General features: G+C 27.5%; 4 protein-coding genes across 9 annotated transcripts; 1 reads left to right on the forward strand and 3 right to left on the reverse strand.

Moving 5' to 3' along the window:
* Nucleotides 1-910: 910 nt before the first annotated feature.
* LOC112728719 (L10-interacting MYB domain-containing protein) lies at nucleotides 911-4,021 on the forward strand. The gene is made up of 5 exons (XM_025778983.2): nucleotides 911-1,107; nucleotides 2,014-2,360; nucleotides 2,449-2,581; nucleotides 2,690-3,072; nucleotides 3,163-4,021. The coding sequence occupies exons 2-5, from the start codon at nucleotides 2,022-2,024 to the stop codon at nucleotides 3,748-3,750; spliced, it is 1,443 nt and encodes a 480-aa protein (XP_025634768.1). The 5' UTR covers nucleotides 911-1,107; nucleotides 2,014-2,021; the 3' UTR covers nucleotides 3,751-4,021.
* LOC112728720 (dihydroneopterin aldolase 2) lies at nucleotides 3,922-5,229 on the reverse strand. Of its 6 annotated transcripts, none has more exons than XM_072209958.1 (3): nucleotides 5,101-5,229; nucleotides 4,595-4,821; nucleotides 3,922-4,227 (listed from the first exon to the last, which is right to left on the reverse strand). In XM_072209958.1, the coding sequence occupies exons 2-3, from the start codon at nucleotides 4,807-4,809 to the stop codon at nucleotides 4,011-4,013; spliced, it is 432 nt and encodes a 143-aa protein (XP_072066059.1). In that variant the 5' UTR covers nucleotides 4,810-4,821; nucleotides 5,101-5,229; the 3' UTR covers nucleotides 3,922-4,010. The 6 variants fall into 6 exon arrangements, with proteins under 6 accessions (XP_072066059.1, XP_025634774.1, XP_072066060.1 ...); XM_025778989.3 differs by having other exon boundaries at nucleotides 3,922-4,212; nucleotides 4,595-4,799; nucleotides 5,101-5,222; XM_072209959.1 differs by having other exon boundaries at nucleotides 3,922-4,212; nucleotides 5,101-5,205.
* A 1,244-nt stretch (nucleotides 5,230-6,473) lies between these two features.
* Nucleotides 6,474-9,772, reverse strand: LOC112728722 (uncharacterized). The gene is made up of 3 exons (XM_025778992.3): nucleotides 9,300-9,772; nucleotides 8,293-8,469; nucleotides 6,474-6,761 (listed from the first exon to the last, which is right to left on the reverse strand). Exons 2-3 carry the CDS (start codon nucleotides 8,442-8,444, stop codon nucleotides 6,686-6,688), a joined length of 228 nt encoding a protein of 75 aa, XP_025634777.1. The 5' UTR covers nucleotides 8,445-8,469; nucleotides 9,300-9,772; the 3' UTR covers nucleotides 6,474-6,685.
* Nucleotides 9,773-9,952: 180 nt separating this feature from the next.
* LOC112730702 (agamous-like MADS-box protein AGL80) lies at nucleotides 9,953-11,432 on the reverse strand. The gene is made up of 2 exons (XM_029290448.2): nucleotides 11,331-11,432; nucleotides 9,953-10,965 (listed from the first exon to the last, which is right to left on the reverse strand). Exon 2 carries the CDS (start codon nucleotides 10,963-10,965, stop codon nucleotides 10,006-10,008), a length of 960 nt encoding a protein of 319 aa, XP_029146281.2. The 5' UTR covers nucleotides 11,331-11,432; the 3' UTR covers nucleotides 9,953-10,005.
* Between the last annotated feature and the right edge of the window lie 15,182 nt (nucleotides 11,433-26,614).

Genomic DNA, 26,614 nt, shown 5'->3' on the forward strand with positions numbered 1-26,614 from the left:
ATTAACAACATGTGAGGTAATAACTAATAACTAATAAGATTGTCAACATTTGTGGGTGATACTAATTAGACTTTTTTTTGTGCACATAATTCAATCATTGGCTGCATAATTTGGTGTAAGCGTTATATTAAAATTAAAAATAAAAATGATTAAAAATTAATTAATCTCTTATAAAAATTTATATATTATTTTTTTAAAAAGATAATATTATTATCATTATTTTTTAAACTATTATATATATATATATATATATTGTGTGTTTTTATAATTTAATATTTTAAAATTTTTTTATAATAATTTTAATTTTAACCAAATACAATATAAATAAAGTCATGTTAATATTAAAATAATAAAAAAATATTTATCTAATAAATTTAAAAATAAATAATATATTAATAAAAAATAAAATTAATTTTTTAAAAAAAATAAAAAGTGACTGATAATATCTGTTGAGCCGCTAATATATAATAAAAATAAAAATAATACTAAATTAAAACAAGTTACTAAAATCACTTAAGTAGTAGAGATTTTATTTTGAAAACTATTAATAAAAAATATATTGGCATAAAATATCTTTCTTTTTTTTGCTAATTTATCAGCCAGACAGCCACTATATTTATCGTTTAAATACAAACAACGGAAAAATATTCTATAAACGTCGCAATAAAATTAAAATTTTTGAAGCAATTTCATTAACTTGCTATAAATTTTTTAAAAAACAATAACTGATAACTTAATAGGTCTGAATTCAATGAATCTCAACAATAATTAATTTAAATTGTAGAATTTTTTAAATAACAATCAAAATGATTCTAAATATGAATTGGTATTTATTATAAAAAAAATATATATGACAAATTGTATTATATTTTATATTTTATAAATTACTAAGGTCCTGTAACTATTATATAAATTAAATCTCATTGGAAATTCTTTCATATATATATAAAGCTCAAAGAGAGTTAAGCCAAACAGCACCTTTCTCTTGTTTTGGGAATAACTTTATTCCCGTTTGGTTAACAAATGATCGAAACTTGAAAGCTCCCTCGCAACTGACATCGTTTTTCTTTGCTTGGCTCGCTGTTATTCCTCGCCGTTGTTTGTTTTGTAAGTCCCATTTACTAAATTTTCCCTCATTTTCTCTGCCTCCAAACAGAGATTTAGGGTTTTGATTAATATCCCAGCTGTCAAAAATTGTTGAAATTGATTGATTGCTGAATGACCCTTTGATCTGTGTTCCTGGTTTGGTAGATAAAGCTTCAAAATTTTAATGTGAATAAGAGAAAGATTCCAACTTGGAGTTATTGAGACCTATTTTGAGATTGCAAGCCTGTATAATGGTTTTAATGGATGGTGAGTGAGAGTGTAAGATTCAGTGAGATCAAAATAACTCAGAGATCAACCCATTTAACTTTTATGTTATTATCTCATTGAGCTGAAAATTGATGATGGGTTGGGTGCACATATAAATGATTAACTGAATTAACTGGCAATTTAACTCTATTTCTTCCTGAATGTTCTGTTTGTTTATCATGTCATGCCCATGGAATTTGATTATTGAGAATGAGTTCTACCAACCAATTTGGCCCTAGAGAGTGTTTCAAATTTACACTTCTCACTAGAATGTGTTCAGTTCTTGAGAAGTCTTTTGGTTTGTTTCCCATTTCTAGCATCATGCCAGCAAAATTTATCCAGAATTGTTACTTTACATGAAAATAGTAAAAGAGATTTGATTGTAAATCTTTTGAACTTTAAACACATATCTTATGATAAAGGATAGTTGTTATTACATTATTGCTGTTATGAAAAGCATAGTGAAAAATGTGTTGTGGTTGATGATAGTGTTGCCAATAGATTCAAGTGTGCTAAGATGAGAGGAGATTTCGATATATAAGTCGTCATGACTGATGCATTGTAGTACACTTTTTACAGCTGGATTTATCTTTTTAAGTTGGCAAAGAATTAGGGAAATGCTATTAATGCTTCTAAGATAGTAATCCATTTGAGTTGCAGGTGATGAAATGGGGGATGAAAATGATTCTTCTGTTAATTTGGATAGCTTGAGGGCTAATTGGAATCCATCTCAAGACAAATATTTTCTTGAGCTTTTGCTATCTCAACTGCAGCTAGGGAATAGAATCAGCAAAGTCATTAGCAAACAGGCATGGCCGGTTATGGTTGAACAATTTAACAGCAAATTCGGATTGAAGTATGATATAGATGCATTGAAAAACCGTCACAAACGATTCAGGAAGCAATATAATGATGTCAAAATGATTATTGGTCAAAATGGATTTCGGTGGGATCATGAACTAAACATGATAATAGCTGATGATAAAACGTGGGATGAATATCTTAAGGTATATATATTGTCCATCAATCACATATTCCACAAGCACTAATGTATGGTTAGTCTTTACATGCAACTGAGTGTTTTTCTATTTGCAGGTTCACCCTGATTTTCAAGGTTTCAGAAAAAGAGTTGTTCCTTATTATGATGATCTGTGCAAAATTTTTGGCCATTCAGTTGCTGATGGGAGATACAGCCTTTCATGTTTTGATGTAGGTTTTGAAAATGAAGGTAGAAGCATTGATCTGTAAATATTATTGTATGGTTGAAAGAAAATTTATTTTAACTTTATTCACCGAATTGAATAATTTATGAAGAGTAGCTCATATTTTGTCTCAGAAATTGCCTCAAAAGAATTGGATGATCAAGCCACTGCTGGCAAAGGAGACGACGATGAGACTGTCCCTATCATTTGTAGTCAAAGTAAAATTGACTGGTCACCAATGATGGACCAATTCTTTGTTGAACTTATGCTGAACCAGATGCATAAAGGGAACAAGGTTGGCCGTTCGTTCAAGAAGAAAGCCTGGGTGGACATGACAGATTCGTTCAATGAAAGATTCGGATGTCATTGTGGTAAGGCAGTCTTGAAGAACCGTTTGATTGTCCTCAGGAGGCATTACTTCTCCATAAATGTTCTACTTAGCAAAGAAGGCTTCAGCTGGGATAATGCGCACCAGAAGGTCGTGGCTGATGACCAAGTTTGGGAAAATTGCATCAGGGTATGAAGTTGAAAGTGTTTTTCCTCATTTTGTTCTTTTCATTTGGAATGTTTTCGTTTTATACTGTCGCCCAATCAATTATATTTGCAGGTACATCACAACTACCGGATATATAGAACTAAAAGCATGCCTTTCTATTCTAGTATGTGCATATTATGTCACAATGAAGATACTCAGCATTGCAAACTGAATTCTGGAGAGGGATCTTGTGGCAGCAAGAAATCGATGCCAGATACCGAACCACCCCCTATTGCAGATGACACAGTATTGCATATTGGTGCAGAAAATAATTCTACCAGAAAATCTCAGCCTCTTCCTGATGCCGATAAAGAACCTTTGCATTTAGGCGAAGGAAGAAAGATTTCCGGTCACCAAAAGAGGCTCCAACCTAATATGTCCTCAAATGAATATAAGAAGGCGAGAAACGATGGCGAGGGTATGGTGGCAGCTTTGAAACACATGGCAGTTGCAGTTACCTCCCTAACAAAGCAAACAAAGATAGAAGATACCTTCTCTATAGATAAGGCTATTAAGGTGCTTCAGGCTATACCAGGCATGGATGAAGATCTAATACTAGATGCATGTGAATTTTTGGAAGATGAAAGAAGAGCAAGGATGTTTATGGCATTGGATGATAATCTGAGAAAGAAATGGTTACTGAGAAAGCTTCGTTCATAAACTTAAGTTAGTTTCATGCAAAGCATGCCATAGCTTTGAAGGTTCACATTAACCCCCAACAAAGTTTGTAATTAAAGGAATTATCTTTTGTTTTTCTTTATATATTAGTCAAGTAGAGATTAAATTTAAAACCATAGCTGTCTCTGTGTTTGAAACAATAACAACCAAGTCTTATCTAACCAAGCATTATTGGAAGTTCAATGTAATGAAAAGACAAAGTTAGAGCTACAAAACATTCAGCACTGAAATCAAACTAAATTCTAGTTTGCTACATCACTTCTGAACCTATGAATCTCAACTCCTAAGTAATCAACTGGACCCATAACTGCAACATGGGGTTTTCCAACTAGAACCCTAACAGCAGATATCTGATGGTGATTGGTTAGAGTTGTGCTTGCAATCTTTTGAGCCACTGATTCCAGAAGGTTGTGGGGTGGCCCTTCAATAATTTCCTTTACTATTCTGCATTCATCAATACTGCACAAATTAACATAGTACTTATGCAAAATGAGTTTAATTTTGAAGCACTGACATTGTAAAACGTTCTACACAGTCGTTTAATAACATGTGTTTGCGCAATTGGATGCACGTGTAAAATTGCTTTATACTGACAAAGTACATCAAAATTAAATTCTTTTTCAGAATGAAATCATAAATAGCTCATTTTATAAAACTAAAGTCTTATTCAACCCTAAAAAAATTATTAGAATGCAGTATGCTGATACTTTGGAAACATAAACAAGACATAGCACTTCATTTTATTTAATAATTAACATGATAACTGGATTAGCAATTCTTGTTCTGATTTTAACTATGAAAAGATTGAGTGTTAATTATCACTGACCGGTATATATCTGTGTAGCTAACTGAATCTGACAAGTTATCAGATTTACCAGCAGCTCTAAGATCCATCCAAGCATCTATATCTACCAAGAATTTCTGACCAAGTGTTCTTTCTTCTGGATTCACACCATGAAAACCATGGAACATTACTCCCCTCAGAATGAGCTTGTCACCCCTCATAAGTGTTTCGGTTTCCATTGTTGTTGCTGCTATCATCAAAGGTGAACACTAACACTGAATTGAGCAATAATAATCCTAATTCCTCAATGCAATGTTGAAAAATTACAAAATAATCCTAAATTCTTATTAGTGTTGAGATTGAATCCAATCAAATTTGAATGGTGATAATCTTTGTGTATGTTTCCTATGCTATCAATATATATCTCTTAACAGTTGCAAAACCAAATTTAAACTCAAGAAATTGGTTAATCTATTACAAACGCAGAATTCACATGTGTGTGTTTGGTTACATGATTAAGAGATAAGCATTTAGAGATAGTTAGTTACCTTGGAGAAGCAGAGGAAACAACCTTGTTCGTTTGTTTGCTTTGTAATATGAAAGAAGAGAAAAGAAAAGAGATGTTTTATTGTAGTGGAACCATGGTGGATAAAGAGAATATTTTTTTACATTGATTCTTTAACTTTTTTATTTTTATTTATTATTATTAATTTGTAGTTGTTGAAATGAAGATGATTAAAATCCTACCAAATACCAATTACCAATAACTCTTGAGTTAAATGATTAAGTTAATTAGGGAAGAAATGTTAGGATAACGTTTTGGGTTGGAATATTAAAAAAATTAATATGGTTTTTTTTTTTTTTTTTTGTTATTTACTTTCTTAATTTTTTCAAGTTATGTGAAAGAAAATAAAAATATTATGTGCAAAAAAAAAAAAAAAAAAAAACAGCTATCAAATTAGTCACTATATATTTATATATATTGTTTAATTCATCTTTAAAATATTTTTTTATATTTTAATATATTTTTTTTATGATTGGCTAATTTGGTATGTTCGCTTAGCATAAATGAAAAAAAATATGGAGTGATAATACTAGAATTTTTTGTTTATAATAATAAAATCCCTTTCGCACGCCTCACAAGTCATATATAAAATATTGATATCAATTATTAAATAAATAAAATCATTTTGAAATCTTAAATTCTTAATCATTGTCTATACGCACTAGTTAGAACTTTTGCAATATATAATATTGATCAATAATAATGTTAAATAATAGTACACATAATATTCTTTGATTTACTATACTAATCAATATTGTTATTGTTTATATTTATAAGAGAAGTTAGTGTTATACTTTACAAAATATAAGATTATTATATATTATTATTATTATTATTTAAACTTTAAGATTGTTTGATAATCGTCTCATAAATATCATTCTTTAATGAGAAAAACATAAAAATAAACAAAATTTCTACTGAGACAATAAGAAAAAATGACAGTGACATTGTCTTTTGATATTTCTGTATTTGTGATTTCAACAAACTCTATATTAGGAGCCAAAAATAAAACCCCTATACAATAACACCATTAACAATAAATGCAACCTTACTCTTGCAACTAGCAAGTAGAGTCTCTGTTTCTAAGATTAACTCATGCATTTCAAGTAATGTAAAGTTAAACATAGCAATCTTATTGTTACATCAAAACTAATTCAAAATTTTGATTTTGACTATGGTGCCAACAAGGTAGTGTTTGGCTCCTAACTCGAGACAGAAAGATCACAGATAACGGGACGGCGAAACCGTTACTACGGCTCTTCATTTTGGAGGTACATAGATTTACTTAAATCAACATCCTGAAATGGTCATTCAATTCAAAAACAAATCTGCTAAAATTAAATGGGAATGTAGAAATGTGGAATAACTATGAATTTGTTATTGATGGATATGTATATATGAGATTGAGAAAACATGGGTCTGAAAGAGTTCATACTTTATATCAACAGACATAGATGATGAATCCATTTTAGTAACAAAAAAACATGCATTCATAAGAACCCAGTGTATAAGGGAAACAAAAAAAGGAACAACTGCACTAAACAAACTCCATCACTTTGCATAAAGATCTACTGCTTGTCCTCCTTAGGAGTCTCTTTCGGAGGCACCTTTGATTCCAATTCTTTTGCAGATTTCTGCATTTCCCTGAAAAAAGGATTGCAAGAACATATTACAATCTGAAAAATCTGTTAAATCTATGTATAATCGACAGAATAAATAAGCATCGCCTATGTCAACGTTGCAATATAAGAAGAAAAAAAAAAAATGAAGATATACAAGTTTAGGTTTAAGGTTTAGGACAAACATGCTTTGAAGTGCAATTCCAAATCACAAAAAAGCCATCAAATTATTTTCTGGTAGATTCATAACATACATTTTGACTTACTAATTTAATAACCAAATCAATAGTTCTAAGTTTATTTCTAGTAGTATTTATTTATGGGTTCAAATCCTAGAAATAGCCTCTCTACACAAAAGAATAAGGCAACAAATATCTACTCTCCCTAAATCCACCAGATCAGAGTCCTATGCACCAAGTTCCCTTTATTTCTAACAGTAGTTGCTTAACAACCAAGTCAATAAATCAAAGCTAAGTTCATGGTATGTTCCCCGACATATTCTGGATTAGGTGTTTTATTTGGAAAATAGCATTGATCCAATTCATTTATATTATGATACTTAGATTTCAATCTTCGACACTGTTGTTTTTGGTCTTACTACCAATTAAACATGCAGTTTTCCATCAAGAGAAACACTCGGATCAAATATACTTCTCAAAGTGGGAAAGCAGTAGCTCTAGAAATAAAAAATGCATTACAGAGAAAGCTCTTTCCCGTTGTATCTAGGGCTAACTACACGAATCAAAACGACACCATTGTAATGTATCATAAACAAGTAACAGTCCCTAAAGAGAGAAAAACAAAAAGGTTAGAGGAACATATTCTAACACAACCATAGTTAGTCATCCATATGCTAACAATGCTAGTACCATCAAAATCCAAGACCCTTAGCCTTAGGCATGATTACTTACGATAAGCGACACCAATTCTTTCTAGCTTTCTCAATATAAGCAGATTTTAACATAAATGTAGTTAGCTAAGCAAAAGTGAGCTGATTACTAGACAAACCTCACCCGCAAGGTCGGATTTCCGAACCGCCATACCATTCACTACTCCAGGCCAAAGCTTAGCCTTCTCCACCTAATTTTTTTAGGAGTAAAATTCCTTTAAATGAAGATGTAATATGACCAATATTTTTCCTTGTGTATTTGCCTTATCGACCCAATACTAACCAACATCTTTTTTTTCATTAATAATAAAATACAACGTTGTATTGAAAATCAATGCAATGTATCAATTTTTCCCTCTATGAAAGGATGATAGAACTTCACTCTCTACAATCAAATATAAGCTAACTTTGAACACAAAATAACATAATCCATAAACATAAGCTTCCAAGTTCAGAATTCCAATATCCAACCAATCACTCTATGTTATCCAAATCCCACTCCTAAACCGTAAACCCTAACACTCCCCAAAAACGAAAAATTTCAACAACAAAACCATCAACCGAAAAACTAAAAACAGAAGCAACCCAGAACACAAGATCAAAACTTGACGAGAATAAACAAGTACCCAGATGGAAATCAGAGAAAAAATGGGAAAAAGGGACTCACTTGGAAGAAGCAGCTGTTTCTTCTTCGAGCCAGTTACGGATGTGCTTAACGTTGCGCCTGAATATGTTGGCAGATTGCTTCACGTCGCTCCTTAGAAGAAGCACCACCGCACTCACACCAGCCACCGTCAGCACGAAATTCGTCAAACCCATAATAATAGCGAAGGATTTCACCACCCTGGAGAAAAAAAAAACGCTTTTTTATGATGTTTATGCTGCTGTTGCTGCTACTTTCAGTGCAGTGAGGAGAGAAAATCAAAATAGCGTTTTTTCTCTTGGACACGGTGAAGGCCAGACACACCCGGCCCACAATCCGGAACAGACCCGATCCAGAACCCGCCCGAACCGGCCTCCCAATTCAAACTACCCCTCTCTGTCGCTGTGATTATCACTCCCTCTCCAGGAGTAAAATTCCAAAGCAGAACTAATGAACTATGCATGCGGTATTATGTAATTATGTTTTTATTTTTGGAATATTTTTGCCATTTTGAGTGTCGTTTTTGTCCTGGGCTAAACCCGAAAACCCTACCCAAACCCACAACCCCAACCCACCCGAACCAAACCCCAAAAAAATCTTCTCCCTCCCTGATTTTTAACATTCCATTGTGACTATCCCTAGACGGTGGGAGCGTGGTCGCCGTCGTGATAGTTAAAAGGTAAAATCCGGGACCGGTAAAAATAATTGGCTAATACCACTAAAATGGATGAATAAAAGACGCCATGATTGTAGCCATAGAAAACCAAAGAAAAAACTTTCTCACTTATAATTGACGGAAAATCAAACACAAGGCTCTAAACTAAACATGATCAGCTAGAAAATTAGAAATTTCAAAGTAAGTTAGATGAGGGTTTGGATTGTTTCATTCCTCGACATTACATCAACCAATTTCAAGTTAAAACCCTCAATTACGGAGCTCAATTTCCGTTTTAAAATTAATTAATACATTTTCATTGATTAAATAAGACACTAAGAGATGGAGATTGGAGGTGAAAAATAATGGATATCACCTGCCGGGATCGGCGACGGGAGCAATGCGGGAGAGGGCGCGATTGAGGAGGACGGTGAAGAGGGAGGCAGCACCAACGTATATAAGGAGGGTGCAACGACGTCGTCGTTTTTGGATACCCAGTGGGCAAGGAAGTCGCGTTTTGGCTTCGGTCCTTTGTATCTGTCAGCTGAAGAAGAAGAAGAAGAAGAAGAAGAAGGAGAAGGAGGTGATGAAAGGTTTTAAGGTGGGGACCCGAGAAAGAAAGGAATGGTGTTTTCTCTGATTTTGCTGCTCGTTTGGTTATGGGAATGTGAGTGAGAACAGTGAGAGCAATTGTTCCTCTTTTTTGTTCAATTAGGATTTTAATTTCTGGGTTCAAAGTCTTGGGCTTTTTTATATGAAAGTGTGTATCTTTAATCAGATCCAAAAAATATGATAAAAAATCAAAAAAATTGGTAATAAATTTGCAGCTAGGAAAATATATGGTTTGTTAACAAAAAAAAAAATGATTTGCTTTAAAATAGTGAAAACATCTTGACTTTGAATATATAATACTATCATCAAAATATAATTGTTGATCGAAATTATAAATATTTATATAAATGAGTCAAAGTCAACACTGTTAATAACATACTTGCTAAATTAAGAGAATATAAACAAATAAAAAGAACAAAAAAAACACTAGAACTATATTTATTTCAATTTGCAACTCTAGTCTACTTCATTTACATGTTGAATGGTTGAAATTGGTGGTCATTGTTCTTCTCATCAGCCAAAAATCCATCCATTGTTATTGGTGGCAAGATTTGTGAAGATTGTGGCACATTCTGAGATTGATGAGAAAGAATCTCTTTTAAATCAGTCTCATATTGAAGTTGATCAATCCAATTCTCAACCTCAACAAAATCATCCCAATTAATAAGATCACCATCTTCACTGATTTGATTTGTAGAATCCACAATAACATTCTTTTCTTTAGAATTCATAATCGCAACTTGATTTGTAGTAGAACAATCTAGAGACACATTAACTTGGCTAATAGAATCCATGATCATCCCATTGTTCTTTGCCACAAAATAAGTAACATTTGGATCAAACTTAGGGTTTTGAGTTTGATATACCAAATTATCATGATGAAGAGCATAATCATGATTAGAAATGTTGTTCATGAAATTGAGTTGACTTTGATTTTGGTCAACATTGAAGTTGCTACCATTATCTTGATTACTCTCCTTCAACATGTCAATTCTTTTCTTACAAGCTTTAATTTTAGTGTTCACCAAAGCAATGAACTCCATCAATTGGTTCCCATCTAAGGTAGTAAAGATTGGATCCATGGTAGGATATTTGAGTTTGAATACCTTCTTTCTCAATTTAGAAATCTCGGCTTCAATCATGATCTTCTTGTTCTTGAAAAATTCTTCTTCATCAAAGATTATGGGGTGTGTCTCATTATTCTTTTGAACCTCGTACTTTTTAATGATGGATTGCACCTTTGAATGTTCTTGTGGCCAAGTCATTGGTCGAGAAGAATCATCTCCATAAACAATTAGACAAGCTTCAACTTTACATAACTTTGAAAATGTTGAAATTTTCTTCATGATTCCATCTTTTCTTTGCATGAAAGAAATTTTACGTTCTCGTTCGTTTTTGATGCATTCATAGACCGTTTTTCCACGACCCATCTGAAATTAAGAAAATATTCTAAAATATTAAACATATTATCATTATTAATCATAATATGAAATTAATTACATAATTACATACACACACAAAAAAATAATAATAATCTCAAGTTCTTTATTCTCAATGTTGTCAAAATTGCATTATTAAAGAAATAAATACAGAGAAGAATTATTATATATCTTATTTTAATCTAACAAAAAAGAAAATTAAGAAATCATTCATAGCTACAACATGTCTTGTAGATAAACGAAAACAAGAAGGAAAACAAGAAAGAAGATAATAGCAAAAAAGATAAACAGCTTTCACATATAAATTAAAGTTCATGTAAATTTTGAAAATAAAATAAAAATAAGAACATTAATACCTTCGGCTTCAATGGCTGACCTCAGATTGTGCAGAGAAGAAAGTTATTTGAGTAAATATGAAGTTAATTGGTGGAAACTAAACATCAACTTATCATATTGTTTCATTAAACCCAACTAGCCTCTTATATATATAGTTTTTCTTATTTGTTGAAAATATGATTTGTTTAAAAAAAAAATATTTGGCCATCACTACTTAAAGATTACCGAAAATCTTTGATTGAGAAATATATCCATCAAGGAGATGAATCGTATTATAAATTTATGTACAAAAGATTTATTCATATTGACCGAATATTTAATTAATTAATATAGATATTTATATAATTCAACCACAAAATAGAGGGACTATAATTAATGTGGCAAGGATTGATAAGAAACAAATTGACACAAAACCTAAAGATGGGTCACTTCAACTCATTTAGGCCCATGTCTATTAAATTTGTGGACCGGGCTAAAATATTTTTTTATTTATCTATAGTTTTTAAAATGTATGTTTCTTCATCACCCAAAAAATATGTATATTTCTTGAACACAATATACGTTTTCATAACCAAAAAAATAACGTATCATTTCAAATCACAATATATGGTTCATTTTTATGTATTTAATATTGTAAAAAAATAGTTATTTTTTTTAAATGTTCGATTTTTGTATTCTAAGAGTATTTGGTAGAAAAATTTTAAAATATTATGAAATCATTTATCCCAAAAAATTTAAATTGATAGGAGAAGGCAACATTAATGATTATAAGTTATATCTATGATATTATTGACAACATTAATGATTATATTTTTAACATTTTTCTTTTTGTTTTTTCTTCTTTATTTGTCTTATGTTATTTTTTTTTTTTTTTTTTTGGGTTCATCAAAGATCGAACTCTAAATCTTTCGATCATAGAGCTCTGATAATATATTATAAAACCACTCATTCTAAAAATTTTAGCCGATAAAAAAATCACTAACTTGAAATATATAAAAATAACCATATTAAATAATCTAACAACTCAGTAGGTATAAATTCCAATGCAAACTTTAAATTCCAAAAAATAATTTGATCAAACATTAGGAACATATAATCCATAGAGGCATTTTGATCACATGGGCATGTTCTTTGTTGTTCATCATTTTTCAAGACCCACCAAGAAACATAGAATCTGGTTACTTTTTATATCCATGGAGGAATTGCATCCATTGAGTCAACTATAGGCAATACCAAATATTATGGCTTCAAGATATTCATTCCGATTTTGTGATGACAATTTGACAATGCCCACACCTTATATTATGCTGTGTTGCACATTCTAGACTTGTCTTGTCACCCACAATACTCAATAGTAAATAAAGTTTCCACCAAAAATATCTCCTTTTCAACCTTGGGAGTAAAAATATCCATATACATATATACATATATTATATTATTAGGTGAATTTTATGCTATATATAATTATAATATTAAAAATTTTTAAAATATTTTTGGAGTATTTTAATGATTTTAATTATTAATTTTAATTAATATATATTATATTTTTTATAATTGAAATTAATGATTAAAACTACTAAAATATCAGTAATTTAATAATATTTAAATTCTTCCTATATTAATAGTTATTGTGTCTATAAAATTTTTATAATATTTAAAATATATAATTAGAATTAAAATCATATTTTGTTATTATTTGACAATATTTTTTAATTTAATAATTTTTATTGCTTAGTTAAAAATATTATTAAATAATAAAAAATATAACTTTAACTTTAGCTCTATTTTTTAAATATTGCAATTTTATGGGTGTCATAAAATACATCATATTATATATTATCGATTATGTTACATGTATTTAAAATTAGACATTAAAACCAGTCATTAATAAAAAAAATATATATTAAAATATAAATATACATTGAAATAAATTTAATCACACATATATTTATATATAGATATCTTGGTGATTAATTTTAGTATACAAATAATATTTTTGATATATTATTATATTCATAGGCATGAAAAGTGGGATGATAGGTTCAATCTTTACCACCTTTACCTTTAATATGTCAAATTAAATAGGGACCCATACAAGATTAAGATAACTTTATATAATTAATTTAGTGACTATAATAATTCAACGAATAAAATTGAATCCAACATATAATAAAAAGAAGAAATGAAATATTCTTATTAATCTATAGTGAAAGTTGGAGAAGATGCATTCGTGGAATGAAAAGGAGGCAGTATGCGTGATTAGCCACAAAGAAATAAAGTTATATATATTATGCCTAACAAATATTCCAAAAAGATTAAGAATGAGACACATAATTACTGTGGCAAGGATTAAAAAACCAATGAACATATATAGAGACCATAAAAGAATGACACATTGACACACTCTTTAAAATTTATGCATATGTCTCTCAAATATCTTCCAAAAGGTAAAGATAAAAGGATATAACTTATGTCCCTCTACTATTGGAGTTTTGCTTCAACATTTATCATGAAAATGGATTTTCCCTTATTATTATTATTATTATTAAGAATGTGTCCAAACAATAATATTTTTTATTTTTTTCAAAGATAATAAGTTTTATATATTGTAACGGCTGCTTCCATCGTCTAAAATAAAAAAAAAATCGTTACAAGAGATTTTCAATATCTTTTTATCTTCGGTTTCGTTGATTTTTTTTTAATTCTTATCCTTCTTTGCAAAAAGATAAGAAAAAGTATCGATTTCTGAAGATATATATCTTTTTTTTTTTGCTCAGTTCTTGTCGTTATATTTCATTAATTATTAAAAAACAAAATAAAAAGATATCTAAAAATAAGACATCATAATAAATATTTATCCAATAGCGTATGGTCAAAAATTAAGAAGAATCTTAAAAAAAATAAGTCAAATCGAATGAAACTAATAACTTTTTTCAGGGAGACGACAAATTAAGATAAAATTATTTAGATTTCACAGAACAACTCGACAAAACTTGTAAGAATAGTAAGTAGAACTTTTAAAGATTATTTTTAGCATTACTCCACATTTGATTACTAATTTATGAAAAAAAATGAAACAAAAATTAATCTATGTCAAATATAAATAAATAAAAACAAAACTCTAAATTGAAAATAACATTAAATTATTAAAAAAAAAAAAGCTTTTGATCACATCAACAACTATATATCTTCTCATGATGCAATGACTAAAGTCTAAAACTCCTTAACTTTGAGTTTTCAAATTCATAATGCATGCTGAGAGTGAGATCTTTTTAAAGACTTTGACTTTGAGAGAGTGTTTTAAATTCTAGAAGACACAACAATAGATATTGGAGTATTGATCATAACACAAAATAATAAAGCAAGCTTCATACGTGTTCCATATTTTATGACCACTCAAATTAGGAGTGTGGTCTGCCACTTTATGAAATGTGTTGTTTAACTTCTCCATAACCAATCATGACACATCCTTGTGGATGTATACATAAAGTTTTAATATGTGAACCTTAGTGTTCTTCCATCTCCTTTCAACTTAATTAGTCAAACCCTATCATGTCATATTTCTATCACAACAAAATAGGGTTTCATTTAGTTTCACATCTAATAATGTTACTTATTAAGACCTCTCATCACTTCTCTATGCCACTCAATAACTTTGTGGTTCGTATAGTAATAATAGTGATAATGGATGATTATAATGAGGGAAAAATTTTAAGTATACCGAGAACATTAGTGTTCCAGTACAGTTGTTTTAATAGTTGATTTCAATTAATATATATTATATATATTTTTTATAATTCAGATCAATGATTAAAACAACTAGAACATCGGTGTTTCCAGTACATTTAAAACTCTTCCTATAATGAGTATATTCTATAAAATTACTTATATAAAAAATTAAATTATAAAAAATATAAATAAGGTGAAAACTCAGGTGAAGTCGACTTCACATGAAGTTGATACCTGAAAGTCGTTGGATGAAAATTTAGTCAAATCAGTCAAATCATCTAACGGCTCTCAGATATCAACTTCACGTGAAGTCGACTTCACCTGAGTTTTCACCCATAAATAATTATATTTTTAATATTTCTTCTTCTTAAATAATTTTTTGTCTCTTTGTTATATATTCCCTAAATCATTTATAGGTCCTTTTTTTTTCTTCTTCTTGTTATGCTTTATTTATATATGCTGAAATTTTTTTTTGAATTAGTAAAAATTAAATATTAAACTTTTTTATCATAAAAACTCCTAATAATTTAAGTTGATAAAAAAATACAAATAAATAATAATTATATTTTTAATTATTACCTACATTTAATTATATAAAAATAAAACTATTAATTTGAATGTTGAAATATCTTTCACATATATATCTTTCGATCTTACTATTACATATATGATCAAAGATCTTATGCCGACCAAAGACCTTTTATCACTTTTTAATTTATATATTTCTTTTCAATGTGTACAATATTTGAACTATATATAACTTTTAGATAAAGAAAAAAATTGATTACCTATTGTCTTCGAATTTATATATAATGTATTTTATTACGTAAAAATTTGAATAAAAATTAAATTAAAAATTATATTAAAAACATAATTATTTATGTATCTTTGTTTATCAGTTAAAAATTTAAAAAAATAATTTTATAATATAATATCAGATTTTTTAAAACTTAAAAATTTAGAGTTTAATTTTATTTGTTTTATCCTAAAAAAAAGAATTTTATTTCAGTATAAAAAATTGTTATATAAAAAAATATATTAGTAATATAAATAATACTCATATTATTTTTTTATCAATTTAAATTTTTAGAAAAAATGATGTGATTTCATGTCAGACAATTTTCACTTGTAATTTACAAAGAGTGAAAAGTTATTAAACATGGGCATGATTATTATGATTGTTCTGATACACATGGATGTTGGGTTTGATGAGCATATGGCAATGAATTGATAGACCAACAATTTTATGGGAAGAGAAAAAGGAATTTGTCTTCAAATTGGAAAGCATAGTTTCTGGGATTCCTTCACAAACTCCATAGGATGAAAAAAACAAAGTGGGAACGTGTGGACCTCTCTCTATATATCCCACTTAGCAAAATCTATCATTATGTTCTTTGCATTTCAATTAATTTGATGCTCAATAACCTCTACCTTATAATAATTTAATTTTAAAATTAATAATGAAAATAAATAATATATATGGCAAATTCTTAACTCCAAATAAATGACACACATAAGGTAGTGTAAAGTCCCACATCGGTTGGGGAGGGGAACGAAGCATGCCTTATAAGGGTGTGGATACCTCTTCTTAGCATGATGCATTTTGACAAGTGAGTGTGGGGGGCTTCAGTTATCATCCCTATCGTCAAAGGCAAAACCGTGAGGTTTTGTGTGCCAAAGCGGACAATATCGTGCTAGCGGGTGGTCTGTACTAAATTTTCTGTTTCTATCCTCAAAATTTCAGTATTTCAGTACCTCTAAAAAGTAGGGACATAGGGGACTAAAATTTTAATAACATTTTATACCTAAAGTACCCTCATTTCAATTAATTAATTTTAATTTTACTCTTTGTACAAATTAAAATAGTTTCATCCTTATTTTAATTTTTGTCTCTCACTTTGTACTAAACAGAATACTGAAATTTATTTCAATCTCTGTCTCTTAGTCTTTGTCTTTCAGTCTCAGTCTTTTCGTTTCTGTCTCTCCATCAAACGATACCTAAGTGTATATATATATTGATACATACATACCTTATAATAATTTTAGAAAATGAATGTGTGGTTCTTGTGAACAATATCAATACAGGTTACGTAACAATATATTGAAAGCTAAAGCCAAAAAAAAATCAAAAGTTTAGGGAGTGAGTGAATGAATGAAATTGAAAAGTCATGAAAATAATGCCCATAATATATAATATATGCTTTGGTTCCTTAGCTTATTGGTTAATTGAATGGGCCATATAAATAATGTATAGCCACAAGAATATTTTGTTACATATATACACTGATCCTATTCTCTATTCTAACTTTGGTGTGTACCTTTCAATTCAAATTGTTTAATTGGTGTTCCGTTTGGTGGTGTTATTATTGGTGGTTTTCATGACTTTGTAGTGAATAATAATGATACCATAATGGTGTCCACTATTTATTATATTTGTTTATTTATTTATATGATATTTAATTTTATGCTTGTTAATGAGAACCAATGTTTCAATGATGGGTATATATATGTGTTTTATCAACAAATTAATAATATCAATAATAAACCTATCTAACTATTTAAAGAAAGGTACATGAGCTAGCAACCATTTATTTTTTTTAGAAATATTTGATAACAAAAAAAATTTAACTAAAAATAGTTTAAATTTATTTTATTTAACCTTCATTAATTGTTGTTAGAATTAATAAATAATAAAAAATAAATTTAAACTATTTGGACTGATTTTTTATTGTATTCCTAACTAATATTACTGTCATTTTTCATAATTTGATAAGTTACAAAATAATAACTTGCCAAAATAGGAAGTAATTCACATCTTAATAAACTAATTAGTAATTTCTTGTTAATTAATGAATAATAAACTCTATATTAATTTTTTTTTAATGATTGATGATACCCAAATAACAAATAACTAATACAATATCATCATTTAAGTAGAACTTTCTCAAAACCTTTTTTTTAATTATATGAATTGATAAATGAAATAATTAAACCTCCCATAATTAATTGATATTATTTAACAAAATCGTATGAATTGATAAATGAAATAATTAAAATGCGATAGATTCTATGATTATGTATTTTAAAAATAATATACAATATATCATAAAATTTCTAATAATTCAAAATTTTAAAGAATATTTTCAATATTATCTCAAATTGAAGTCATGCTAGCTGATGATGCATTACTACTGTGCATATTTATTTATATAATAATGATTAATTTGGATTATTGAACCGAACCAATTACCTTTTTTTTGGGAATGATGCAATGCTTAATTAATTTGATAGAATTTATAAGTAACATTTTTTTATATTCTCTTATTGAAATTTCCAATTCTAGGTTGTTGGGTTGGCAAAATTATTCTCCAGCTAGGGTTTGACTGTCTAATTTGCATGGTTGGCATGGTTTGGAAGAATAATATAATAGAACATCCATTTTTTTTAAAACACTACATGGCTTGTCCTATTGGATTATCAATATTGGCTTTTTCTTTATAATTTATTTTTATTCTTTTTTTTTTTTGTATTTTGTATTTTGTTTTCTGGCTGCCCTTAAACTTTGTCCCTTTCTCTTAGATTATTGGGTTGTGTTCTTATTTGGTTTTTCAGATATCATTAGTGGGTGTTGCTTTCAACGGCTTCCACATTTTAAATTAACTTGAACCTAACGCAACGTGTGCTTATAGCCCTGGTCCATGGATTATTATTTGAACTTTAATTTGAAGCCATGCATATATATAGTAGTTTATGTGCATGCCTCAAGATTTTTACTTAAACTAAATATAAGTAATTAATAATTAATGTTACATACTATTTTAAATGTTATTGAAATATTAAAGATTTTGGCAATTTAATTACGTGATAAACAAACAAATGGATATCTTTTTTTTTTTTTAATTTTAATTAATGTATGTTATTGTTAGCTGTTGATATAAATAATACATGATTTTATGAGTTTTGAATCAGTGCTACAAGAAAAACATGATTTTATGTAATTTTTAAGGATTTTGTGGTGGTTTTAAACCACACTAAATAAAATTGTGATATTTAAACCAACTTGGGTCAGCTCACTCGTCCGCTTAAATAAGTATTGGGAGTTTAAACCCCGCCTTGTGCATGCAGTAACTCATTGACTAGTGACAGACCCTTAAATGGAACTTAGATCTGCGACGGATTAGTCCTTAACCTATTGGATTTAGGGATACCGTTTGGGTAAACCAAAAAATAAAATTGTGATATTTGGTAGATTACCGTTCTTAAAGCGTGCAAAAAATTTTGTGGCCATTTTTAACAAGAGTTGGTATAACCGCTATTAAATAAGTAATTAATGCAAATTAAACACTATATGGTGGTGATAAAAAAAAATTTAATACATGAATTAATTACATAACGATATATATTGACATGTAAGCGAAGATTACTATACAAATAAATTTATATTTTTAATTTTATAACTTATGCATTCAAATTGGTATTCGAAAAATTTTAGATTGAGAATTTTATTTTTTAACACATTTTTGTTCTCTAAAATCATTGGTCTTTGTGCTGTTTTAAAAAGAGACTATCTTTTTTAATAATTATATTTTTGAAGCTTAATTATTTTATAATAAAATTAGTTAAAAACTTATTTATCTTATGCATATTAAAATTTTAATTGAAATCAATAAAGAGATTAATTTGTCTGATAAAAATAATTTTTGAAGACTTTATTTTAGCAAATAAAAAAATGTATTAAAAACTAAAGTATTTATCTAAAATTTGTTGAAAATCAAATGTTTATTCCATAAGTTTTATCTTAAATTCTCAATAATATTATTGAACCAAAAGTTTTTAGAATATTTAGTAAAACAAGATGAGAGAGAGAGAGAGAGAGAGAGAGAGAGAGAGAGAGAGAGAGAGAGAGAGAGAGAGAGAGAGAGAGAGAGAGAGAGAGAGAGAGAGAATATATACTTGATATTGTCCTTATGATGAGCTAATCAACTTTTAATACAATTTTAAATTTCAATTTTGATGATGATGATCAACTGCCTTATTAGTTTTGCCCTACTCTTCTATATATATGTTTCTTGGTTTATATTCTTTTAGCCAATCTACTTTTTATAGCAACATTTTGTCCTCAATCATTATATTGTTTCTTTAATTTAGTATGATCCTTCAGTTAATTAATTCAATTAAAACTGAATCGTATAAATTGATGCATATCTCTTAGCCTCACAAGATTTTGGGGTACTAATGAAGATTTTATTGTTAGCAGTTTCCTTCAAAGAATATGTTCCTTTCTTTAATTAGTCAAAGCAACAATCCCTCCTAACATCTCTGATTTATTCCATTGGCACCTTTATTTCCATGGCTACTTGCATATACATATATAGACTTCAAATGTAGGGCAAAGGAATAAAGTGACTAAAAGGATAAATAATTGAGTATATATCAATTTTATAGGTTCTCATCAAAATTAGGTATTTAGCATTGAAGTGACTCAATCTAAATTAGAAAAAAAAAAAGGTATCTTCTATGTATCCATACTTAAATAATACGTACAAAAGTACTTATACTTTAGGCCAATAATCTTTTTGTTAACGTGACAAGTTTTTTTCATTGTTAATTAATTAAAGATAATCTTACTAAAATAAATTTGTATTACTGATCAATAGAAAAAAAATACAAAAAAAAAAAAAGAGATATAATTTATTTTTTATTTTTAAAATTTTTATAATTATATTTTTTATTATTATATATTTTTTTTTAAAAATTTATAAACAAAATAAAAAAATATTAAATTTTTATACTTTATTTTAATTTATTATCAAACAATATATAAAAACAAAATTTTTATATTTTTGTATCTTATTTTTTAGTGTTCTATTTTATCTTATTTTCCGAAACAAACACAATAATTTATGTAATGATCATCATATACGTAACTTTTAATTTGCTTTAGAATTTTGGCATATATATGCAGTTATTTTATTATTTCTTTTACTTTTCTCCGCTTAATTAGATTACGTAAATGATAGATCCACATAGATTAAGAAATTAAAGAATTTTGACAAATGTTGCAGTGCCGTCTCGAATCTGCAGCAGGTTAGTGAGGTTAATTAAGCTCAACCTGATTCTAACAAAATTAATTTGAAAAAAGAAAAAAACTAATTACATATATCAATATTTTTTTTTTTTTACACTCGAACCCGCAACCTCTTATTTGAGTATAGGGAGACTATGCCATTTGAGCTATTACTCATTGGCAAAAATTTGGAAAGATATGTGACTCGAACCCGCGATCTCTTAATTGAGTATGGGAAGTCTATGCTATTTGAGCTATTACTCATTGGCAATTACATATATCAATATATGCGTCCAAAACTAATAATTGAAATGGATTATCCGAATCATGTTATTATATATAAAAAAAAAACTATATATTATTAGAGATATATAATAAATTTATTATTATTTAAATTTAAAATTTACGATTTAGATTTTATATTATTTAATATTTTATTATTATTCTATAAATTACAATTATAATATTTTTTATTTAGATTTATATTACAAGCAATTTATCTATATATAATAAATTATGATATTGTTCAATCGATTTTTCTTTTAAAGTAATATTTTTATCAAAAACATTTTATAATTAACGCCAAAATTTACACCATATATACATAACATCTTTCAAAAGAAATTTCAGTCTCTTCTGATAATCAATTGTCCTAAGAACAAGTAACGAATTTTAAGTTAATTATCTTCGTCATTACCAAACCAGAAAAAATCCACTAGATAGTGTTGTCGGGTAGGTCAAAAATTAAATTAATTGATTAATGTTGATGACAGCTTAGAGATTAACCCACAATAGAAAATATTAGGTGCTTAACTTTATTTATTTATTTTTATTGCCATAGTGATATAGACTCACACATTGGTGGGAGAGTAGTGCTTCACCCTAAACCTATATAAGACAAAGAAAATGCTCCAAAAATATCAATGCTTGTAAATTAAAAAACCATACATATATATGATTATCCAATATTTTAATAAAATGAACAAAAAGTTAACTATTTGGACGGAAAGCTCAATCTACATTGAAAAGTTAGACGGCTTATTTTATAACATGACGACAAATTAGGGTTAGGAAGTAGGAACATATAATAACAAACAAGTTTCTTTAAAAAAAAAATTCATTTCATTAATCATTTAAGAGTTTACCTAATTAATTTTCTTTAAGGATGTAAAATTATTTTACATACATTATTAACGAACGTCGTCCAATCAAATTTAACAATTTATAAAAATATGTATGTATTAATTTATTAGTCAAATTTTTAAATAACATTTGAATTCAGTATGAATTAATCTCTAAGACTGCGTTTAGAAAAAAGATAGATACTGAGAGATTGAGAGTGAGAGACAAAATTAAGTCTCTGTATCGTATTTGGTGTAAAATAAATTGAGAGTGAGTTATATTTAGTTTAAAATAAATATGGTGATTGAGAGGTAAATTTAAAATTTAGAAAGTTAAAGGAGAGTATTTTATTTTAAGAAAAAATATTATTAAAACTTCAGTCTCCATTATCAAAAATTTCAGTCTTCTATGTTTTCACTTTCCGAAAATACTGAAAGAATTAAAATTGTGTGTTTCGAAACCGAAATATTAGTTTCAGTTTCTAACCACCAAATACAATACTAAGTCTTAGTCTTCTAATTTCAATTCCAATCTCTAAAAACAAACACTATCTAATAGCATATATATAAAGAAAAAGTTAAATAATTATTAAATAATTATCATTTGTTTATAGTAGTGGTTAGTTCAAATTAGAAGCATTTGTTGCAGTTTGAACGGATAATACTATGATCCTATCAATGACATCCCCACAGGATTTCTTAGTCATACCTGGCTGTTCCTTTTTGTCTTTTGATAATTAGTACATTCACATTGTCCAAAAAATATAATATTATATATAATTTTTCTATTTTTGATCAATTGAGACAGGAAATTTACATAATTAGTTAATAGTATTATATTTAATCATATCATCAAATATAAATTAGTATGGAGTTTTATTTGAAAATTTGAATATTAGTATATAATAATGAAAGATATAATTATTTGATTGTGCCATTTATAGCTATATATATTAACATCTTCTAGAGCTGGGATTGTATTATAATAATTTAGATTTTTGTTTATATATATAGCTTTTATAATTTGTTAGAAAAATGTTCATGTATTGTAGATTTTTGGAAAAATAAGTTAAATATGCACTTGATTTTAATATGATATTATAATATATATTTAAGGGTTAAGTATGATTTTAATTTATAAGATATAGGTCGAATTTTTTTTTTGTCCCTAACATTTTTTTGCATACAAAAGGGTTCCTAAGGTTTAACTTAGTTTTAAATTTTTGGCGGCGGAAACGGAGGCAGAAGTAGATTGTGAATAGCTTCTTCTTCTTCTTCTCTTTTCCCTTCTTCTTTTTCTTCCATTCTCCTTTCGTAGGAGTAGAAATACTCTCCTTCTCTTATTTTATTTTATATTTTTTTATCATGGCTAATTTGGTCCAAAATTTTAAGATTTAAGTAAAAAAGACGATTTTAAAACTTAGTTTTAAACTTTAGGGACAATTTTGTATACAAAAAAGGTTGGGAACAAAAAAAATTTTCAACCTATACTTTAGAGATTAAAATTGTACTTAACCTTATATTTAATATATATTAATTAAGTCGATTACCTAAAAATGTTTATCGTTACAAATTTAATTTCTAAATATTCAATTGTATATAAATAAGGGAAGTATATAGAATGTATTAGAAGTCATTTATTAAATTTTGGATGATTCATAGTTATAGTGTATGAATGCAGGTTTATTTGGCAAAGAAAAATAAATAAAAAAAGTAATCCGATGCTATTTTATGAAAAAAAAAAAACCTTGATATTTTGATAAATTTGTAACTCAATTATTCAAGAAAAATTCGTTGATAAAATAAAAATTTATTACTGATGAAAAAAATTCGTCAAAAAATTTGATACTTTAGTCAAATCTATAAGTCAATTATAAAAAAAAATTTATTGACAAAAAAACAAAATTTGACTATAATTTACTCGCAGAAAAATTATTGGTAAAATATTACCAACAAATTTTTTTATCAATGTAGATATTTGTCGGTAAATCCTTGATAAATAAAAATTTAGCGATAAAAGAAACAAAATATGTTGATCATTTTATCGATAATTTGTTATTTTTTTGTAATGTTTGGTCTTATAATTAGTAACCTTCAATTTATAAATGCTACCCAACTGTTTTTATCCATTGAAGTAACTTATTGGATTAATAAGATTAGAACTAATGAAATCTAAACTGTTATACTAATTAGTTAATGAGTTATAATTAAAATGACATACATTTTTTATATTTACCTAAAAATTGTAAGTTTGAGTCTTACTCCTAATTAAAAAAAAAAAAAAAAAAACCCTCTTGCACTAGCTAAAGAAATAAAAATGTTCTTCGCGGAGTTTGTTTACTTCCAAATGTGTGTATTCAAAATTCAAAAATGAAAAATCTATATTGGTTCCCTCACATAGAAGGTAGGGTAGTAGCAAGTAGCAACGGTTTGGACTGTCGTCACTATTAATCACTAAAAAAAATATCAATGTTACAAAAAAAACAAAGTTACAATATAAAATTATATTTATTAAAAAAAACCTCTTGTGACATTACTTTTGAATATTTTTATTCCGAAAGGCAAAGGGGTGAGTGATAATTTGTGAATTGTGATTGTATGTAGCTTTCTTTGGGTCCACCATAGACACGTTTTTTCCCTTTTGTTTGTGGCTACCATCCTTCATAGTTTCTCACCCGTTATTTTCAATGGTTTTCACTTTCCCCTTTTATTTAGTGCTAATGTGATTTTCTTCCCTTTTTTTCTGTGGACTTCACTATTTCATCATATTCTATTAATTACTAAAAAATAGACTAGCACTGCAGCTTTATTTGTAGAATTTTTTTATTTTTTTTAGGAGTAAAGACCCAATTCTATTCCTTGTCCATTTTTACGAAGGATAAAGCGATTTCTGTAAAAAAAAAAAGAGACACTTTAACCTTTAACCTTTTATTTTGGGACAATATGGTTTCTCTATTAAAAAATTCAATAAATAATAATAAAAATTAGTTTTATGGGGATTTTATTTGTATTTTGTGGGGGTTTTAAACCCCACAAAAATCTTTTCAATAATATAACCAATTACTACCACTACTACCATTATCTTTTTCATCCTCATTATTATCACTCATACCTCTATTATTTTTATTGTGTAACTATACTTTATCATCATCATTATCTCCTTTACCATCATCATCACTAATACCAATATTATCAACATTAAAGTTCTCTTCTTTCATTTTTTATTCGATGTTATTTTTTTTTTTTAAAAAGTATTGTACTATAATTACTTTTTTTTGTGACATTATTTTTATCAATGGTTTTTCTTTACTTAACCACCATTGAGGAAGAAATTTTTGAAAAACAAAGTTATTAATAGTTTATGGGGGTTTAAAACCCCACAAAATACAAATAAAACTTCCCACAAAACTAATTGTTATTATTATTTAGTGAATTTTTTAAAAGAGGGACCGTATTGTCCCAAAATAAAAAAGTTGAGGGTCGAAGTGTCCCTCTTTTTTGGACAAAAATCACTTTGTCCTTCATACAAATGGACAAAACCAAATTAGGTGTTTACTTTTTTTTTAGGGGGGTAGGTTTCTATCAAAATGTTTTTTTCTATTTCTAATGTTTTGACATACTTAATTAAGATAATATTTGTAGTCATGGGAGATATTAGGAGACTATATTATTTTAGTGAAATATTAAAGAGTCGTTTAGTAGTGTTGATTTATATATAAAATAAATGCAAGAAAAAATAGTAGTCAGTTAATATTTGTATATAATTATTATAATCGATCTTATTTAATTTGGTGTTTAATTTATTTTCCATATTTTTAACTTTTTTATTTAAAATTTGATAAAAAAAAATTATAAATTTCAAAATTTGATTTTAAAGTTGATAATTTTAGTTAGTAAAATATATGACAAAATTTGAAATATAATCATTTATGTATATTTTTTTACTAATTTAATCTTTAAAAAAAATTATGACAAAAATATTAATATTTTATAGTGTTTCATCGAAATATTAGAAAACTTGCATTTTCTCCCACCAATTTAATCTATTGAGATAAATAGTTTCATGACAAAAATATTAATATCTTATAATTTTTTGTTAAAATATTAGAAAATTAAAACTCTTTCGGTCCTAAATTTATATATAGACTCGATCATTATTTTGGGCTGGATTCAAATCAAGGCGAACCGACTTCATTCGATTCCATGTACAGCCCTAATTTCTAAATCATCTTCTACTGAGGCAGTGTTTTGCAATTTAGTAGCTTGTGAAATAGAAATTAAAAAATTTGGATCTTTTAAATTTTAATTTTTTATTTTAAAGGATAAAGTTTGATATTTTATCTTTAAATAATTTCTCTCTCATATTTTTTTTTTGTCTCACCTATGA

This window comes from Arachis hypogaea, chromosome 12, assembly GCF_003086295.3.
Source record: "Arachis hypogaea cultivar Tifrunner chromosome 12, arahy.Tifrunner.gnm2.J5K5, whole genome shotgun sequence".
Taxonomy (NCBI): domain Eukaryota; kingdom Viridiplantae; phylum Streptophyta; class Magnoliopsida; order Fabales; family Fabaceae; genus Arachis; species Arachis hypogaea.

What these genes read in the sequence shown, in the direction of transcription:
- LOC112728722 (XM_025778992.3), bottom strand. Translation starts at nt 8,444, where the DNA reads ATGGGTTTGACGAATTTCGTGCTGACGGTGGCTGGTGTGAGTGCGGTG. An exon ending in GAAACAGCTGCTTCTTCCAA is followed by an intron (nt 6,762 to 8,292) that starts GTGAGTCCCTTT and finishes TCCTTTTTTCAG; the next exon opens with GGAAATGCAGAAATCTGCAA.
- LOC112728720 (XM_072209958.1), bottom strand. Translation starts at nt 4,809, where the DNA reads ATGATAGCAGCAACAACAATGGAAACCGAAACACTTATGAGGGGTGAC. An exon ending in AGCTACACAGATATATACCG is followed by an intron (nt 4,228 to 4,594) that starts GTCAGTGATAAT and finishes TAATTTGTGCAG; the next exon opens with TATTGATGAATGCAGAATAG.
- LOC112730702 (XM_029290448.2), bottom strand. Translation starts at nt 10,965, where the DNA reads ATGGGTCGTGGAAAAACGGTCTATGAATGCATCAAAAACGAACGAGAA.
- LOC112728719 (XM_025778983.2), top strand. Translation starts at nt 2,022, where the DNA reads ATGGGGGATGAAAATGATTCTTCTGTTAATTTGGATAGCTTGAGGGCT. An exon ending in CGTGGGATGAATATCTTAAG is followed by an intron (nt 2,361 to 2,448) that starts GTATATATATTG and finishes TTCTATTTGCAG; the next exon opens with GTTCACCCTGATTTTCAAGG. An exon ending in TGTAGGTTTTGAAAATGAAG is followed by an intron (nt 2,582 to 2,689) that starts GTAGAAGCATTG and finishes ATTTTGTCTCAG; the next exon opens with AAATTGCCTCAAAAGAATTG.